Below are 18,678 nucleotides of genomic sequence, written 5' to 3'. Positions count from 1 at the left end.
CACTTCTGCAGGGAAAATTCAGCCGAAAACGCTGCCTTCCCTCTCTCCTCCCCGGGGACACCAGCACAGGTCCGTGGGTAAGCTGCTCCACTCCATAGGGAAAAGCTTAACCCCTTCTCTGCTCCCATAGCCCTGCTATCGCAGTTTACTCGGAGTATAGACATACACTATGTCTCAATCTAAGGACGCAAAAAGGGGCAATAAAAAGCACACTTGTGTTTTTTACTTCATGTGCCACTTGCAATTCTGCGTTGCCACGTGCCCACAATACCCCTTTGTGCCAGAACTGTGACCAGGCTTGTGCGCAGCCGCCTTCTGCCGCCACCTCCAATGTCTCCACCGACCCCGCCGAGCCTAACCCTCCTGAGTGGGCCGCGTCCTTGTCACGTTCAATGGAGTCCTTGGTCAAGGCATTGGACTCTTTCCGTGGGCCCTCCTTAAGCCAGAACTTACCTCCGTCGGCTGCGACGGAATCTGGTGACGGTGCGGGGCCGTCCGACCACAGGGGGCGTACCGTTCTACGGGACTCTCGGGGTGCCAGAAAAAGAACCCTTCTCTCATCTCCCGTGTATGCTCGAGCTTCAGCATCTGTGAGCTCATCTTCTCGCTCCCCCTCCCCTGAGGGTCGCAGCGTACATTACTCAGTATACGAGTCGGAGGAATCTTTGACCCAAGATTCCTCTGTCGGTCAGGAGACACTTGACTCCCTTATTGAGGCAGTCAACAAAACACTAATGGTGGATGACGAATCTGTTTCCTCTCAGGAACACGTCGTATCTTTTAAAAAGACTAAACGCGTCCAAAAGATATTTGCTAATCACCCTGAGTTTCAGGACCTTATCCAAAAACACAGGGAACACCCAGAGAAGCGTTTTACGGCTCAAAAAGTCTCGGAAGCTAAATATCCTTTCTCCAAGGACCTGGTGAAGGAGTTGTTTTTCTCTCCTTCTGTGGATCCTGCCGTATCGCGACTCGCATCCAAAACAGTCTTATCCTTGTCCGACGGTTCATCAGTCAAAAATCCTTCTGACCGTCAAATTGACTATCTGGCTCGCTCAGTCTTTGAGGCCTCAGGATCCGCTCTCCTTCCATCTTTTGCAGCTACCTGGGTGGCTAAGGCAATGGTGGCCTGGGCAGAGGTGTTAACCTCTACCGTCCATGGCAGTAATCTTCCGCCAGAGGCGGCCAGACTAGCTAACCAGTTCGCTCGGGCCAGAGATTTCGTAGTTAACGCTTCCATAGATTCGGCTAATTGCGCATCGCAAGCGGCTGCAAACTCAATTTCCATCAGGAGGGCCTTATGGCTCCGTGATTGGCGAGCAGATTCTGCTTCTAAGAAGTCGCTGACTTCTCTACCTTACCAAGCTGGCCGTTTATTTGGGGAGAAGCTAGACCAAATCATTTCTGAAGCCGCCAGAGGGTAGAGTAAATTTCTTCTCCAGCAAAAACCTGCCCGGCCTTTTTGGAATCAACAGCAGTTTCGATTCCGGTCCTTTCGTAACAACTCCAGTTGGTCGTCCTCTTCCTCTGGTTCGGGACGGCGGGACAATTGAAATCCCCAGGTCTCATACAGACCAAACCATTCCTGGAAACCCAGACCGAGACCTTCTACCCCTAAGCTAGCCGCATACCTTAAGCCTTTTACACAATGACTCGTCGACGTGTCCGGCGGACACCGACAAAGTAGGCGGACACCTCCTTTCGTTCCGTCAAAATTGGCTCTCGGTCCTTCACGACGAGTGGGTCAGAGAGCTCGTGTCTTCCGGATACAAAATCGAGTTTTCTTCCATCCCCCCCTCCGCGCTTCTCCCCCCAAATCAAGGGCGTCACATCTTCTTCAGGCCATACAGGCGCTTCAAAGGGATGGTGTCATCGCTCCAGTCCCTCGAGACCAAAGGTTCAAGGGGTTTTACTCCAACCTTTTTGTGGTCCCAAAGAAGGACGGGACTCTACGGTCCATACTGGACACTACTGCTGAACAAGTTTGTACGGGTCCGACACTTCAGGATGGATTCGCTCCATTCCGTTGTCGCGTCCCTGGAAAAAGGAGAGTTCCTTGCATTCATAGACATCAAGGATGCTTATCTACATATTCCAATTTTTCCCTCTCATCAGCAGTTCCTGCGCTTCGCAGTCCAAGAAGAACACTTCCAGTTTGTGGCTTTGCACTTCGGACTCGCCACTGCCCCCAGAGTCTTCACCAAGGTCATGGCGGCTGTCATGGCCATTCTTCACGCTCGGGGACTGGTAGTTCTGCCGTATCTGGACGACCTATTAATCAAGGGTCCGTCCCATTCTGCCTGCGAGGAGTCTGTAAATATCACCATGGATTCTCTTTCTCGCCTGGGTTGGAAAATCAACTTTGAGAAATCATCTCCAGTGCTGGCTCAGCAAATCTGCTTCCTAGGCATGATTTTGGACTCTTCCCGCGGGTTGGTCATTCTCCCTCCAGAGAAGGTCTTGTCCTTACAACAGGGAGCGCGCAACCTCTCCCGCCCAGTCCCTCACTCCATTCGCTTCACAATGCGCATCCTCGGGAAAATGGTTGCGGCAATGGAAGCCGTTCCGTTTGCGCAGTTCCATCTACGTCCCCTGCAAGAGGCGCTTCTGTTAGCCTGGGACAGGAGCCCGTTTTCCCTCGACCGTTGTTTTCGCCTACCCCCACAGGTCAGGCAGACCCTCTGGTGGTGGACGCTACAGTCCTCCCTGAACCAAGGGAAGTCCTTTCTCCCAGTGCGCTGGTTAGTGGTGACCACCGATGCCAGCCTTTTGGGCTGGGGCGCAGTTTTCAATCACCACACGGCACAGGGTCGTTGGTCCACAAGAGAGTCGCGTCTTCCAATCAATATCTTGGAGATTCAAGCAATCACTCTTGCCTTACGCAACTTTCACCACCTTCTCGCAGGCCATCCCATCAGAATCCAATCTGAAAATGCCACAGCCGTGGCGTATATCAACCGGCAAGGGGGAACCCGCAGCAGGGCAGCCATGCTCCAAGTCTCTCACATCCTGCACTGGGCCGAGACCAATCACTCGCTCATCTCGGCGATCCACATACCGGGTGTGGAGAATTGGGAAGTGGACTTCCTCAGTCGCCAAGGTCTTTCCTCGGGCGAGTGGTCCCTCCATCCGGAAGTCTTCCAGCAGATTTGTCTTCGCTGGGGGACGCCGGATGTGGATCTCATGGCCTCGAGGCTCAACAACCAGGTTCCCCAGTTCATTGCGCGGTCCCACGATCCTTGCGCCATTGGGGCAGATGCTCTGGTCCTGTCGTGGCATTGGTTCCAGCTACCATACATATTTCTGCCTCTTCCTCTGCTCCCGAGAGTCATGAAGAAGATCAGGGTAGAGGGGAGACCGGTGATTCTCGTCGCGCCGGACTGGCCGCGCCGAGTATGGTACGCGGAACTCGTCCAAATGGTCGCCGACGTCCCCTGGCGGCTTCCAGATCGCACGGATCTTCTCTCACAGGGCCCAATTTGCCACCAGAACTCCGGGGCCCTGTCTTTGATGGCGTGGCCATTGAATCCTGGATTTTAGCCCAAGCTTGATTCTCTCCAGGGGTTTCTTCTACCATGATTCACGCCAGGAAACCCGTATCCAGGTGCATTTATCATCGCACCTGCACATCTTCTTTTCATGGTGCAATGCCCATGGACGTTCTCCTCTGGTTCTTTCCATTCCGTCCATTCTGGAGTTTCTTCAATCAGGCTTAGAGTCAGGCCTTGCCCTAAGCTCGCTCAAGGGACAAGTGTCCGCATTGTCTTTTCTATTCCAACGAAAGATCGCTTCCAGACTGCCGGTTAAGACGTTCATTCACGGAGTCTCCCGGGTGGTCCCTCCCTATAGAATGCCTTTGGCTTCATGGGATCTTAACTTGGTTCTCGGAGTTCTTCAGGAGGCCCCTTTCGAACCATTGCAGGACATCTCTCTCACCCTCCTTTCATGGAAGGTGGTCTTTCTCGTGGCGATTACGTCAATCAGGAGAGTTTCTGAGTTGGCGGCTCTCTTGCCGACCCCCTTTCCTGATTTTTTACCCAGACAAGGTAGTTTTGAGAACCTCTCCCTCTTTCCTACCGAAAGCTGTCTCCTCCTTTCATCTAAATGAGGACATCGTCTTGCCGTCATTCTGTCCGGCACCAACCCATCGTATCGAGAAAGCTCTCCATACTCTGGATGTGGTTCGAGCTTTTCGGCGGTACATATCTCGCACGGCTCCCTTCCGTAAGTCGGATGTCCTGTTCGTGCTTCCGGAGGGACATAGGAAAAGTCTACCTGCCTCAAAGGCCACTCTAGCCAAGTGGATTTGCTCCACTATTCAGGAATCTTATCTCGTCAGGAACACCACTGTCCCAGCAGGGATTAAGGCACATTCGACTTGGTCGGTCGGTGCTTCTTGGGCCATTAGGCACCAGGCTTCCGCACAACAGCTTTGTAAAGCTGCGACTTGGTCCAGTCTGCATACCTTCACGAAGCACTATCACGTCCATACCCAGGCTTCGGCAGACGCTGTCCTTGGCAGGCGCATTCTGCAGACAGTGGTACCTCACTAAGCCAGTGGTACATGGGGTTTTAGCAGTGCAATTGCTCCCCACCCAGGGACTGCTTTTGGACGTCCCATGGTCCTGTGTCCCCCAATGAGGCGTAGGAGAAAAGGAGATTTTTGTGTACTCACCGTAAAATATTTTTCTCCGAGCCAATCATTGGGGGACACAGCACCCACCCTGTTAGCCTATTGGCTGTTTGTTGTTGTATTTTGTTCCTCAGTTTTGGACATAGTTTACTTGTCTTGGTTTTCTTATACTCCTACTGCTTTACTACCGAACTGAGTTGTTACTGGCCAGTCAAGGGGTGTATACTGCAGAGGAGGAGTTAACTCTTCGTGTTTACTTAGTGTCCTCCTAGTGGCAAGCAGCATAACACCCATAGTCCTGTGTCCCCCAATGATTGGCTCGGAGAAAAAGATTTTACGGTGAGTACACAAAAATCTCCTTTTTGTCCTGTGGATGGAGCAGAGGTGCACATGCCCGACCACTGCTCTTCCCTTTGAGACTGCTGCAGAAACTGCTCCATTCTGACGATTATGTTCTAGGACTGCCACTAATATTATGGACAGGTGATAATCACTTTGTACTAGAATACCCCTTTAAGGACAAAAACGTCTGGTTCTTTACGGGATTATTGATGTTTTAGGTACTGGGTAAAGGGAAGTGACAACTGTACACATGAAGAGGCGGGAGCCTGCAGGGAGTGCAAAATATATATATATATACACTCACCGGCCACTTTATTAGGTACACCATGCTAGTAACGGGTTGGACCCCCTTTTGCCTTCAGAACTGCCTCAATTCTTCGTGGCATAGATTCAACAAGGTGCTGGAAGCATTCCTCAGAGATTTTGGTCCATATTGACATGATGGCATCACACAGTTGCTGCAGATTTGTCGGCTGCACATCCCAAAGATGCTCCATACAAGGCAGGATGGATCCATGCTTTCATGTTTACGCCAAATTCTGACCCTACCATCCGAATGTCGCAGCAGAAATCGAGACTCATCAGACCAAGCAACGTTTTTCCAATCTTCTACTGTCCAATTTCGATGAGCTTGTAAAAATTGTAGCCTCAGTTTCCTGTTCTTAGCTGAAAGGAGTGGTACCCGGTGTGGTCTTCTGCTGCTGTAGCCGATCTGCCTCAAAGTTCGACGCACTGTGCGTTCAGAGATGCTCTTAGGCCTACCTTGGTTGTAACGGGTGGCGATTTGAGTCACTGTTGCCTTTCTATCAGCTCGAACCAGTCTGCCCATTCTCCTCTGACCTCTGGCATCAACAAGGCATTTCCGCCCACAGAACTGCCGCTCACTGGATTTTTTTTCTTTTTCGGACCATTCTCTGTAAACCCTAGAGATGGTTGTGCGTGAAAATCCCAGTAGATCAGCAGTTTCTGAAATACTCAGACCAGCCCTTCTGGCACCAACAACCATGCCACGTTCAAAGGCACTCAAATCACCTTTCTTCCCCATACTGATGCTCGGTTTGAACTGCAGGAGATTGTCTGGACCATGTCTACATGCCTAAATGCACTGAGTTGCCGCCATGTGATTGGCTGATTAGAAATTAAGTGTTAACAAGAAGTTGGACAGGTGTACCTAATAAAGTGGCCAGTGAGTGTATATATATATATATATATATATATATATATATAATATATATATATATATATATATATATATATATATTTTTTTTTTCCCATTTCCAAGCATTGTATTACACGCCAGCCTCTTAGGGGTACGTATTACAGATGGCTGAAGTCCCCTGAGGCTGTATCTTGTTAGTTGCTCTCCCTTCTGGCATGATATAGGAACAATAATTAACCTGAAGAGAGGTGGAGCGGTTTTCTGATTTCATACATCTACATTTATGGATTTATCCAAGTAGGTGCAGTGATGATGCACATACAGAGCAGCTCACTATTTTGTGTCTTTGCAGGTTGGCTGGATATTCACAGACCTGGTTTCTGAAGATACTAGAAAAGGTACTGTCCGGTACAGTAGGAACAAGGTAAGCTCTCATCCGAACACCACCGCTATAGGTGCACCATCACTTATTCAAGTGCTCTCATGTTTCGGAATATCAGTTGTTGAAGGGTCAGATATCTTTCTTGTGTATACCTGTCTTAGTTGATTTGCCATTTCTGGGTTGTTGCTATTTTGAGTCCTTCTTGCCCTCGTATATGGTTCACGTAAAGCAAACTACATTTCCAATTATACTCCTGGCTGTTCAGAGGGGCAGGAGTCTCATCAAATTGCTCTTAAGCATATTCAGCCTGTCTCCTTTGCCCTCTGCTGGTGATGGGTTTCTATCTGTCACTGTATCAATTTTCTGATACTTAACTGACTATAATAAGGGATGAGAAATGTTGAGATTCTGCTGAGCTTGGATGAAACATTAGTTGTATGAGTGCCTTACTCGACTGCGTTCTCTCTCCTGCCAGGATTCATATTTCCTAAGTGCAGAAGAATGCATCACGGCTGGCTTCTTCCAAAACCAGCACCCAAACCACTGCCGACTGTCTCCAGATGGACACTTTGGTTCAAAATTTGTGACTGTAGTGGCTACAGGTAAGATCATAAATTTATACAGGAGCCAGACCCTCATTCTGCCAAAAGATGAATACTTTGCCTGAATTACATGCCTCGACTGCCTTTGGCCAGTGATTTCTTTGGCCACTAATGAAGTTGGCCTACAATCATTTGGCTACATAAAGGGAAAAATAAAAAAAAATATGTATGGCTCTCAGAATGCAGGGTTTGGGATAAAACCATGAAAAAATGGGAATATGCTGGAAATTGTAGTTTCACAACCGCTGGGAAGACACAAGTTGGAGGCCTCTGCCCTATAGTATAGGTAGCCTTCAACCACATGTCGTGTAATCCGGAGTAAACTGTTGGAATATCCCACTGGATGCTTTCACTTTACACTATTATATCCTGTGTTTGCGACAGTTTCATCTCTCTTTTTGTCATTTTTCAGGTGGACCAGATAACCAAGTGCACTTTGAGGGATACCAGGTGTCGAATCAATGTATGGCGCTAGTACGGGACGAGTGTCTCTTGCCCTGTAGAGATGCCCCAGAGCTGGGCTATGCCAAAGAGTCAAGCAGTGAGCAGTATGTCCCTGATGTCTTCTACAAGGTCAGTGTCATGATGAGGGCATTTATGAAGGGTGGAGGGGCGAGTCTCTTAAAGTTTTTGTCCCCACTGGACTTTCCTGCCCTATGGAGGAAATCCTTCCGCAGGAAAAGTGCAGCATTACATGGCACATATTCAATCACATGACGTGTGTGTGTATGTATGTATATATAACACTTGAACAACATGAAACACCAAGTCAATCACACTTCTGTGAAATCAACCTTGCCAGTTATGAAGCAACACTGATTGTGAATCAATTTCTCCTGCTGTTGTGCAAATGGAACAGACAACATGTAGAAATGATAGGCAATAAGCAAGACGACCCCTATAAAGGAGTGGTTCTGCAGGTGGTGGCCACAGACCATTTCTCTGTTCTGATCCTTTTTGGCTGTTGTTTTGGTCACTTTTGAATTTTGTCATTGCTCCCACCCCTCGAGGTACAATAGCATGAGGCAGTATCTACAACCCACAGAAGTTGCTCAGGTAGTACAGCTCATCCAGGATGGCACATCAATGCGAGCTGTGGCAAGAAGGGTAGCTGTGTCTGTAAGCACAGTGTCCAGAGCATGGAGCAGCTACAACGAGACAGGCCAGTCGGTACACGAGGAGACGTGGAGGGGGCTGTAGGAGGGCAACAACCCAGCACCAGGACCCCTACCTCCTCCTTTGTGCAAGGAGAAAGAGGAGGAGCAGTTCCAGAACCCTAACATTCACGAACATTCTGATGGTTTGAGCAGACACATGAAACAGACTCCAGGAGGGTGATATGTGGGCCCGACATCCACAAGTAAGTGTTCTGCTTACAGCCCAACACAGTGTAGGGCGATTGGCATTTTCCTGAGAACACTAAGGCTGGTTGATTTGACATTGCTGCCCTGTTCTCTACACAGATGAGAGCAGGTTCACACTGAGCACATATGAAAGATTCTGGAGACGCCGTGGAGAATGTTCTGCTGCCTGCAACATCCTGCAGCATGACCGATTTGGCAGTGGATAAGTAATGGTGTGGGGAGGCATATATTTGGAGAGCCGCACAGCCCTCCATGCGTTACCCAGAGGTACCCTGACTGCCCTTATGTACCGGGATGAGATCGTCAGACCTGCTGTGAGACCGTATGCGCAGGTGCATGGGCCCTGGGTTCCTGCAGATGCATGACAGTGCTAGGTCTCATGTGGCTGGAGAGTCTCAGCAGTTCCTGTATGATGAATGCATTAATGCTATGGACTGGCCTGCCCATTCCCCAGACCTGAATCCAATCGAGCACATGCAGGACATCAAGTCTCGTTCCATCCACCAACACACCACAGACAGTCCAGGAGTTGACTGAATTTTTAATACAGGTCTGGGAGGAGATCCCTCAGGAGAACGTCTGCCGTCTCATCAGGAGCATGCCCAGGTGTTGTAGGGAGGTCATACAGGCACGTGGAGGCCACACACACTACTGAGCATCATTTCCTTGTCTTGAGGCATTTCCACTGATATTCGATCAGCCTGTAATTTGATTTTCCACTTTGATTTTGAATTATATCTAGGATGTGGTATTTTAGAGTTTGCTTTTTTTTGAGCAGTGTGTAAGTATATGTGATAGATATACAGTGTGTTCCAAATTATTATGCAAATTGGATTTAAGTGTCATAAAGATGTAATTGTTTTGTTTTTCAAATAAACTCGTGGATGGTATTGCGTCTCAGGGCTCAATGGATCACTGAAATAAATCTTATACACACGTGATAATTAGTTTTCCAGGTGATTCTAATTAAAGGAAAACTACTTAAAAATGATGTTCCACATTATTAAGCAGGCCACAGGTTTCAAGCAATATGGGAAATAAAAAGGATATCTCTGCTGCCGAAAAGCGTTAACCCCTTCATGACCCAGCCTATTTTGACCTTAATGACCTGGCCGTTTTTTGCAATTCTGACCAGTGTCCCTTTATGAGGTAATAACTCAGGAACGCTTCAACGGATCCTAACGGTTCTGAGATTGTTTTTCGTGACATATTGGGCTTCGTGTTAGTGGTAAATTTAGGTCAATAATTTTTGCGTTTATTTGTGAAAGAAAAAAAAAAAAATTTGAAAATTTTGCAATTTTCAAATTTTGAATTTTTATTCTGTTAAACGAGAGAGTTATGTGACCCAAAATAGTTAATAAATAACATTACCCACATGTCTACTTTACATCAGCACAATTTTGGAAACAAATTTTTTTTTTTCTAGGAAGTTATAGGGGTTAAAATTTGACCAGCGATTCCTCATTTTTACAACGAAATTTACAAAACCATTTTTTTTAGGGACCACCTCACATTTGAAGTCAATTTGAGGGGTCTATATGGCTGAAAATACCCAAAAGTGACACCATTCTAAAAACTGCACCCCTCAAGGTGCTCAAAACCACATTCCAGAAGTTTATTAACCCTTCAGGTGCTTCACAGCCGCAGAAGCAACGTGGAAGGAAAAAATGAACATTTAACTTTTTAGTCACAAAAATGTTTTAGCAACAATTTTTTTATTTTCCCAAGGGTAAAAAGAGAAACTGGACCTCAAAAGTTATTGTACAATTTGTCTTGAGTACGCCAATACCCCATATGTGGGGGGGAGCCACTGTTTGGGCGCACGACAGGGCTTGGAAGGGAAGGAGCGCCATTTGACTTTTTCAATGAAAAATTGTATCCAATCTTTAGCGGACACCATGTCGCGTTTGGAGAGCCCCTGTGTGCCTAAACATTGGAGCTCCCCCACAAGTGACCCCATTTTGGAAACTAGACCCCCCAAGGAGCTTACCTAGATGCATAGTGAGCACTTTGAACCCCCAGGTGCTTCACAAATTGATCCGTAAAAATGAAAAAGTGCTTTTTTTTTTTCACAAAAAATTTCTTTTAGCCTCAATTTTTCATTTTCACAAGGGCAACAGGATAAAATGGATCCTAAAATGTGTTGGGCAATTTCTCCTGAGTACATCGATACCTCATATGTGGTCACAAACCACTGTTTGTGCACACGGCAAGGCTCGGAAGGGAAGGAGCGCCATTTGACTTTTGAATGAAAAAATAGCTCCAATCGTTAGCGGACACCATGTCGCGTTTGGAGAGCCCCTGTGTGCCTAAAGATTGGAGCTCCCCCACATGTGACCCCATTTTGGAAACTAGACCTCCCATGGAACTAATCTAGATGTGCGGTGACCACTTTAAATCTCCAAGTGCTTCACAGAAGTTTATAACGCAGAGCCGTGAAAATAAAAAATCATTATTTCCTCAAAAATTATTTTTTAGCCCGCAATTTTTTATTTTCACAAGAGTAACAGGAGAAATTGGACCCCAAAAGTTGTTGTCCAGTTTGTCCTGAGTACACTGATACCCCATATGTGGGGGTAAACCACTGTTTGGGCACACGTCGGGGCTGCGTCACAGGTCGGATTGGCACAGGTTTTCATGACGCATACGCTGCGTCAAAGGTCGGGAAGGGGTTAAATAGTGCAATGCCTTGGACAAGGTATGAAAACATTAGATATTTCATGAAAACGTAAGAGTGATCATCATACTGTGAAGAGATTTGTGATTGAAACAGTGCACATACAGAGTTCATGCAGATAAAGGCATAATGAGAGAGGTTTCTGCCAAATTCATTGGATTAAGAGAGCAGCTGCCAAAATACCATTACAAAGCAGCAAACAGTTATTTGAAGCTGCTGGTGCCTCTGGAGTCCCTCAAACCTCAAGGTGTGGGATCCTTCAAAGGCTTGCTGTGGTGCATAAACCTACTATTCGGCCACCCCTAAACAGTGTTCACAAGCAGAAACGGTTGCAGAGGGCCCAGATAGAGAGATAGATAGATAGATAGATAGATAGATAGATAGATAGATAGAGATATATATATATATACTGTAGATAGATATACATACACACCATGTTCCAAATTATTATGCAAATGACATTTTTCTCGGATTTTCCTAAATGGTCGTTGCAAATGACAGTCAGTCTAATAAGTCATCACCCGTTAGAGTATACATCGAATTTTATTGAAGAAACCTCCCAACGATAACAGTATAATCTCCAAAATGAATAAAAACTCAAAATGCACTGTTCCAAATTATTAGGCACAGTAGAATTTCTAAACATTTGATATGTTTTAAAGAACTGAAAATGCTCATTTGTGGAATTTGCAGCATTAGGAGGTCACATTTACTGAACCAAAAGCTATTTAACTCCAAAACATCCTAACAGGCCAAGTTACATGTTAACATAGGACCAGGGCCGGACTGGCCATCTGGCAATTCTGGCAAATGCCAGAAGGGCCTGTCTGGTCATGGGCTGCCTTTTCTGCTACATTGTTAGCAGAATCGGTGTTCTCAAGATACCCATACTGTTAAGCGTTGTGATGGAGCACAAAGTTGCCGACTCCGTAACTTACCCCAGCAGGCCATGGGTATCATTAGAAATATTGGTCTTGTAGTAAATCTTGCTTTCCTCCATCCAGGGTAATATTAGTAATATATCCCATCTGGTGCTTTTGGGCGGAGACAACATGGGCCTGCGTGATTTCAAATGCCAGGGCTGAATTTCAGCCTCAGTCTGTACCTGCATAGGACCCCTTCTTTGAAATCACCTTCACAATTCTTGCATCCATTGAACTTGAGTTTTTGGAGAGTTTCTGCTTGTATTTCTTTGCATGAAGTTGGAATAGCCTCCCAGAGCTGCTGTTTTGATGTGAACTGCCTCCCACCCTCATAGATCTTTTGCTTGATGATACTCCAAAGGTTCTCTATAGGGTTGAGGTCAGGGGAAGATGGTGGCCACACCATGAGTTTATCTCCGTTTATGTCCATAGTCAGCAAGGAGGTGGAGGAGTCATGTTTTGGGCCGGAATCATGGGGAAACAGCTGGTAGGGCCCTTTAAGGTTCCTGAAGGTGTGAAAATGACCTCTGCAAAGTATATACACGGTGGCGCAGTGGTTAGAATTGCATCCCTGGGTTCAAACCCCACCAAGGACAACATCTGCAAAGAGTTTGTATGTTCTCCCCGTGTTTGCATGGGTTTCCTCCGAATACTCCGGTTTTCTCCCACATTCCAAAGACATACTGATAGGGAATTTAGATTGTGAACCCCAACGGGGACAGCGATGATAATGTGTGCAAACTGTAAAGCAATGCGGAATATGTTAGCGCTATATAAAAATAAAGATTATTATTATCTATATCTATAACTTACCCTTGTCATTTACTACAGTATTTTGCCTTCACAGGACATTGACAAGTTTGGTAATGAAATTACACAATTAGCGCGGCCTCTACCTGTCGAGTATTTGATCATTGACGTGAGTATTCTCCATCAATAATTGTAACGCCACCAACGAACATATCCACTGCATATTTGCAAGTTTCAGTAGACTCGATGTCACTGGCCCGATTCTCGATATTGTTGCAGTGTTTGCACTCTTGCAGCCCGGCTCAACAGTCTATTGCCCTCTACCTTGGCATGAACGCTGAGCCCAGTGATTGGCCATAGTGGTCACGTGCTCTTGCTGTGAGTTTGGCATTTCTGCCATGTTAACAAGGACCAGCAAGTGTCAGCTGAGAAGCATTTTTAATGTGGCAGATAAGTAATAATGATCTTATATTTTTTTATATATATAACTGTAGTTTTTATTGAATTTTATATAATTTTAACAATCAAAAACAAAAAGCAATCACATTTAAACAAACAAATTAGAAAATCAGTAAGGATGAAGTACATTAAAGATGACGATCTTGTTATTTTTAACGATGGTAGTATTCGGGTCATTAATGCTTAACAATGGAACACCTCTTTAAGTCGTGAGCAGCTTTAGCCAGTCTCATCCTCCTGCTGGTGATAGGTTTCTCCCTGTCATCTGTGTATAGCTGCATCTCTTAGATTCTGCACACAACTCATATAAATATAGACTGACAGCATGAGGAGACTTTTGTTTCCTGCTCTGTAGAATTTGTAAATGGCATTAAAAGTATTTTTTATGAGTTAGTTCTCTGGATCTTATATTAAATATGTCAGCTCTCTGGACATGTCTGTTTCAGTAAATATTTTTGCATCTTTTGTTGTGGTACTTCGGTTATTCCTTCTGGAAATGTATAAGTAAATTGAAAGTGATGCTCCAATCGTTCTCTTACGGACTGCTGGGTCTACCTACTGGAATAACCATTTAAACTACAGTGACATTTTAAAATTTGGGCACCCATGGTCAAGCAAGTTGAAGATGAAATGATTTCTAAAAGGGCTAAAAGTTAAAGATGACACTTTCCTTTTATTTTTTCATCTTTTACATTTTAAAAATTTAAAAAAGGAAAATGGGCCCATACAAAAGTTTGGGCACCCTGCATGGTTAGTACCTAGTAGCACCCCTTTTTTTTAATCATGTATTTTTTTATTAAAGCATATGACACGCCAATAACACAGTCAAATACAATTTCCAGACAAATACCGTACATTAGATACATGACCTGATAATACATTTTCATTTTACTAAACAACACCCTTACCCCCTAACCAACCCCCCTCTCCCTCCCCCCATAGTAGCACCCCTTTTGAAAGTATCACAGCTTGTAAACACTTTTCTCCTACGCCTCATTGGGGGACACAGGACCATGGGTGTTATGCTGCTGCCACTAGGAGGACACTAAGTTAACACAGAAAGATTAACTCCTCCTCTGCAGTATACACCCCTTCACTGGCTACGATTCAACCAGTTCTCGCTTAGTGTCTGTAGGAGGCACTTGGGTCTGTTTTTTTTCAGACCCCGACTTTCTTATTTTAAATTTAAATTTTTCTGTAAATTTTTATTTTTTATCTAACGGAGTGAAGGGGGCGACTGATTCCTTTTTTTATAGGGTCCGTTCTCCCCCGAACCAGCAACAGGCGAGCACGGCGAGTATACCTCCCCGTCCCTCTCCTGCGACGTCTGGAGCATGCCAAATTTTTCTGGGGCGACGGTTTCCTCCTTGGTCCCGATCTTCCCCCCCCCCCCCCCTTCCCCCTGCAAGACGGCGAGCACGTAGAGCCTGGCTCTAATGTACCTCTCCGGGGCCCGACAGACAAGGCCCACAACTGATGGCGTTGCACAAAAAGCCCCCACCTTGAGGGGACAGAAGAAGTATATCAGAAGCCTCTCCATCCCCCATGGGTGCATGGATTGAGCGCACACTCTCACAGTGACAGGAGGACCTGCACAACTGTAAGTACATTACCCCCTGCGCTCCTTCTTTGCGGCAGAGGTGCGGTCCGGGTCCCTGGGGAGAGGCGCCGTCGGTCGGGGGTCAGCGGTGGTCAGCGGCGCTCCGTCGCGGCCGCCGCCGGGCAAGACCCAGAAATTTAGTCCCCGGCTTTTCAGCCGGGCTAGGCCGCAGTGAGCAGTTCCGCCCATGGCCGTAACCTCGCCCCCTATATCGGCGCTTCTCATTTGGGACGAGAGGCGCCTTGCAGATCTCGGGGGCCATATTGCCACATCTTCCTGCAAGGTGGCTCACGCTGACCGGAACCGCCACGGCTACATTCCTCCCCGGGGACACAGGCACAGGACCGTGGGTAAGCTGCTTCAAGAAAGCTTAACCCCTTCCTTGCACATACTGCCCTGCTCTGTCTCTAAGGACACTATGTCTCAATCTAAGGAGACCAAAAAGGGTAACAAGAAGCACACAGTGTTTTTCACTTCATGTGCCACTTGCAATACGGCCCTGCCCCGAGCTCACAGTACCCCGTTATATGCGGATTGTGACCTGGCCTCTGTGCAGCCGCCTCCCGCCACCGACCCTGCAGAGCCTAGTCCCCCTGAGTGGGCCACTTCCCTGTCACGATCTATGGCTTCCCTAGCCAAGGCAATTGACTCCCTCCGGGGTCCCCCTTCAAGTCAGACCGCGGAGGACTCGGGCGACGGTACGGATCCATCCACCAGCAGGGGGCGTACTCTCACTAACGACTCGGGGCTCCAGAAAACGTACCCATGTTCCATCCCCTGACCACAGATGAGTTGGTTTTTCAGCGTCTGCGAGTTCAGTATCCAGGTCCCCTTCTCCAGAGAACCTAAATGACTCTGAATATGAGTCAGACGATTCCTACGTCCAGGATTCCTCCACCTCCCAAGAGACACTCGATTCTCTCATTGAAGCGGTCAACAAGACCCTGAAGGTGGACGAGGAATCCGTATCTACCCCAGAACACGTGGTGTCGTTTAAAAAGACTAAACGTGTCCAAAAGGTTTTTGTCACTCATCCTGAGTTTAAGGAGATTGTACAAAAACACAGGGACCGTCCTGACAGACGCTTCATGGGTCAAAAGCCCATCGAGGCCAAATACCCTTTTGCTCAGGAACTAATCAAGGACTGGCTGCAGTCCCCCTCAGTGGACCCTGCTGTATCACATCTCGCTTCCAAAACTATCCTATCCCTGTCAGACGGTTCCTCAGTCAAGAACCCCTCTGACCGTCAAATTGATTACCTAGCCCGCTCCGTCTTCGAGGCCACAGTAGCCTCTCTCTTCCCATCCTTCGCCGCCTCTTGGGTGGCTAAGGCTATGGTCGCTTGGGCTGAGGTGCTTACCACGACCATCCAAGACAGCAATCTCCCTCCAGAGGCGATCAACCTGGCTAACCAGATAGCCCAGGCTGGGGACTTCGTAGTCAACGACTCAATAGACGCGGCCAATTGCGCTGCACACGCAGCCGCAAATGCAATCTCCATTAGAAGAGCCCTGTGGCTCATGGATTGGCGAGCAGATTCGGCCTCCAAGCACTCTTTGACATCTCTGCCCTACCAGGCTGGTCGTTTATTTGGAGAAAAATTAGACCAAATAATCTCGGATGCCACCGGGGGAAAAAGTAAATTTCTCCCCCAACAAAAGCCTACCCGGCCGTTTCGGTACCAACAACAATCTCGATTCCGGCCTTTTCGCAACAATACCAACTGGTCATCTACATCCTTCTCCTCGGCATCAGGACGAGGTTCACGCGGTGACCGAGGTCCCCAGGTCTCTTATAGTCCTAACTGTAACTGGAAACCCAGACCGAGACCATCTGGGTCTAAGGGATCCAGATCCCTTAGATCCTCCACTCATTGACTCTTTGCAACATCCGGAGGGCACCAACAAAGTAGGAGGTCATCTACTTTCGTTCCGTCAAGCCTGGCTCTCGGTCGTCTCCGACGAGTGGGTCAGGGAACTGGTGTCTACCGGATACAAAATAGAATTTTCCTCCCTCCCCTACACGTTTCTTCCAGTCGTGTCCTCCCAAACCAAAGACGACAGCTTTTCTCCAGGCCATACGGGCACTACAAAGGGACGGAGTCATCATTCCGGTTCCCCAAGACTAAAGGTTCAAAGGGTTCTACTAGAACCTATTCGTGGTCCCAAAAAAGGACGGATCGCTGTGTCCAATTCTAGACCTAAAACTTCTGAACAAATTTGTCAAAATTCGGCGCTTCAGAATTGAATCCCTCCGCTCTGTCGTCACGTCCATGGAAAAAGGAGAGTTCCTGGCATCTATAGACATCAAATATGCTTACCTCCACATCCCAATTTTTCTTCCTTATCAGCAGTTTCTTCGCTTCGCATTTCGCGGGGAACACTTCCAGTTTGTGGCCTTACATTTCGGCTTCGCCATCACTCCCAGAGTTTTCACGAAGTTCATGGCGGCTGGCATGGCCATTCTTCATTCCAGGGGAGTGGTGGTACTTCCGTACCTGAACGACCTACTGATAAAAGGTCCATCTTACCCAGCCTGCGAAGAGTTCGTCGATCTCACGGTGGATACGCTTTCTCGCCTGGGTTGGAAGATAAACTTCGAAAAATCCTCTCTGATCCCGGCTCAACGGATCTCCTTTCTTGGAATGACACTGGACACTTCACGTGGTCTGGTCATTCTCCCTCAAGACAAGGCCTTGGCCTTGCAGCAGGCAGCTCAGTCTTTCCCGTCCAGTCTCCCACTCCATTCGTTTCAGCATGCGCATTCTTGGGCAGATGGTAGCAGCCATGGAAGCGGTTCCATTCGCGCAATTTCACCTCCGTCCCCTACAACATGCGCTGCTGTCGGCGTGGAATGGGAACCCGTCCTCCCTCGACTGCCGTTTCACTCTGTCCCCACGGGTCAGAAGGACCCTCAGGTGGTGGACGCTGAAGTCCTCCCTAAACCAGGGAAGGTCCTTTCTCCCAGTGCGGTGGCTGGTGGTGGTCAACCACCACACAGCACAAGGGCGGTGGTCCACTCGAGAGTCTCGTCTTTCCATCAATCTCCTGGAAATACGAGCTATCAGGCTAGCGTTGTTCAGGTTTCCCCATCTTCTGGCGGGTCACCCCGTCAGAATCCAGTCCGACAACGACAGCTGTGGCGTACATCAACCGTCAAGGGGGAACCCGCAGCAAGACGGCTATGCTCGAGGTGTCCCACAAGTCCAACCATTCGCCCATCTCGGCGATCCACATACCAGGTGTGGAGAATTGGGCGGCGGACTTCCTCAGCCGCCAGGGCCTCGCCTCAGGCGAGTTGTCCCTTCACCCGGAGGTTTTCCAGCAGATTTGTCATCGCTGGGGGACCCCGGATGTGGACCTCATGGCCTCCAGGTTAAACAACAAAGTTCCGCAGTTCATTGCACGATCTCTCGACGCACGGGCCGTGGCGTCAATTCCGCCTCCCTTACATATTTCCCACTCTTCCCCTGCTACCGAGGGTCATCAAGAAGATCAGGGCAGAGGGGGTACCAGTGATCCTCGTGGCGCCGGACTGGCCGCGCCGAGCATGGTACGCGGAACTGGTTCAGCTGGTCACAGACGTCCCCTGGCATCTTCCAGATCGCGTGGATCTTCTCTCACAGGGCCTGATTTACCACCAGAACTCAGGGGCCCTGTCTTTTACGGCCTGGCCGTTGAATCCTGGATTCTAGGCCAAGCGGGTTTCACTCCCAAGGTGTCTTCCACCATGATCAGGGCTAGGAAACCCGTGTCCATGCGCAGTTACCACCGTACCTGGCGAATCT

The 18,678-nt window shown here is 47.9% G+C and overlaps 1 protein-coding gene across 1 annotated transcript in view; it reads left to right on the top strand.

Annotated features, from left to right (window-relative positions):
- Positions 1 to 18,678, top strand: part of NPLOC4 (NPL4 homolog, ubiquitin recognition factor) — a 67,418-nt gene that overhangs the window by 27,446 nt on the left and 21,294 nt on the right. The window contains exons 10-13 of the mRNA XM_077253383.1: positions 6,487 to 6,558; positions 6,992 to 7,118; positions 7,531 to 7,691; positions 12,930 to 13,001. Of these exons, the coding sequence (XP_077109498.1) occupies positions 6,487 to 6,558; positions 6,992 to 7,118; positions 7,531 to 7,691; positions 12,930 to 13,001 (432 nt within the window). The remainder of the gene's footprint in view (positions 1 to 6,486; positions 6,559 to 6,991; positions 7,119 to 7,530; positions 7,692 to 12,929; positions 13,002 to 18,678) is intronic.

The sequence above is a fragment of the Ranitomeya variabilis genome, chromosome 4 (genome assembly GCF_051348905.1).
Source record: "Ranitomeya variabilis isolate aRanVar5 chromosome 4, aRanVar5.hap1, whole genome shotgun sequence".
Classification (NCBI taxonomy): domain Eukaryota; kingdom Metazoa; phylum Chordata; class Amphibia; order Anura; family Dendrobatidae; genus Ranitomeya; species Ranitomeya variabilis.
Note: the sequence above shows the minus strand (reverse complement) of the source record. Positions and strands in the feature narration are given on the sequence as shown.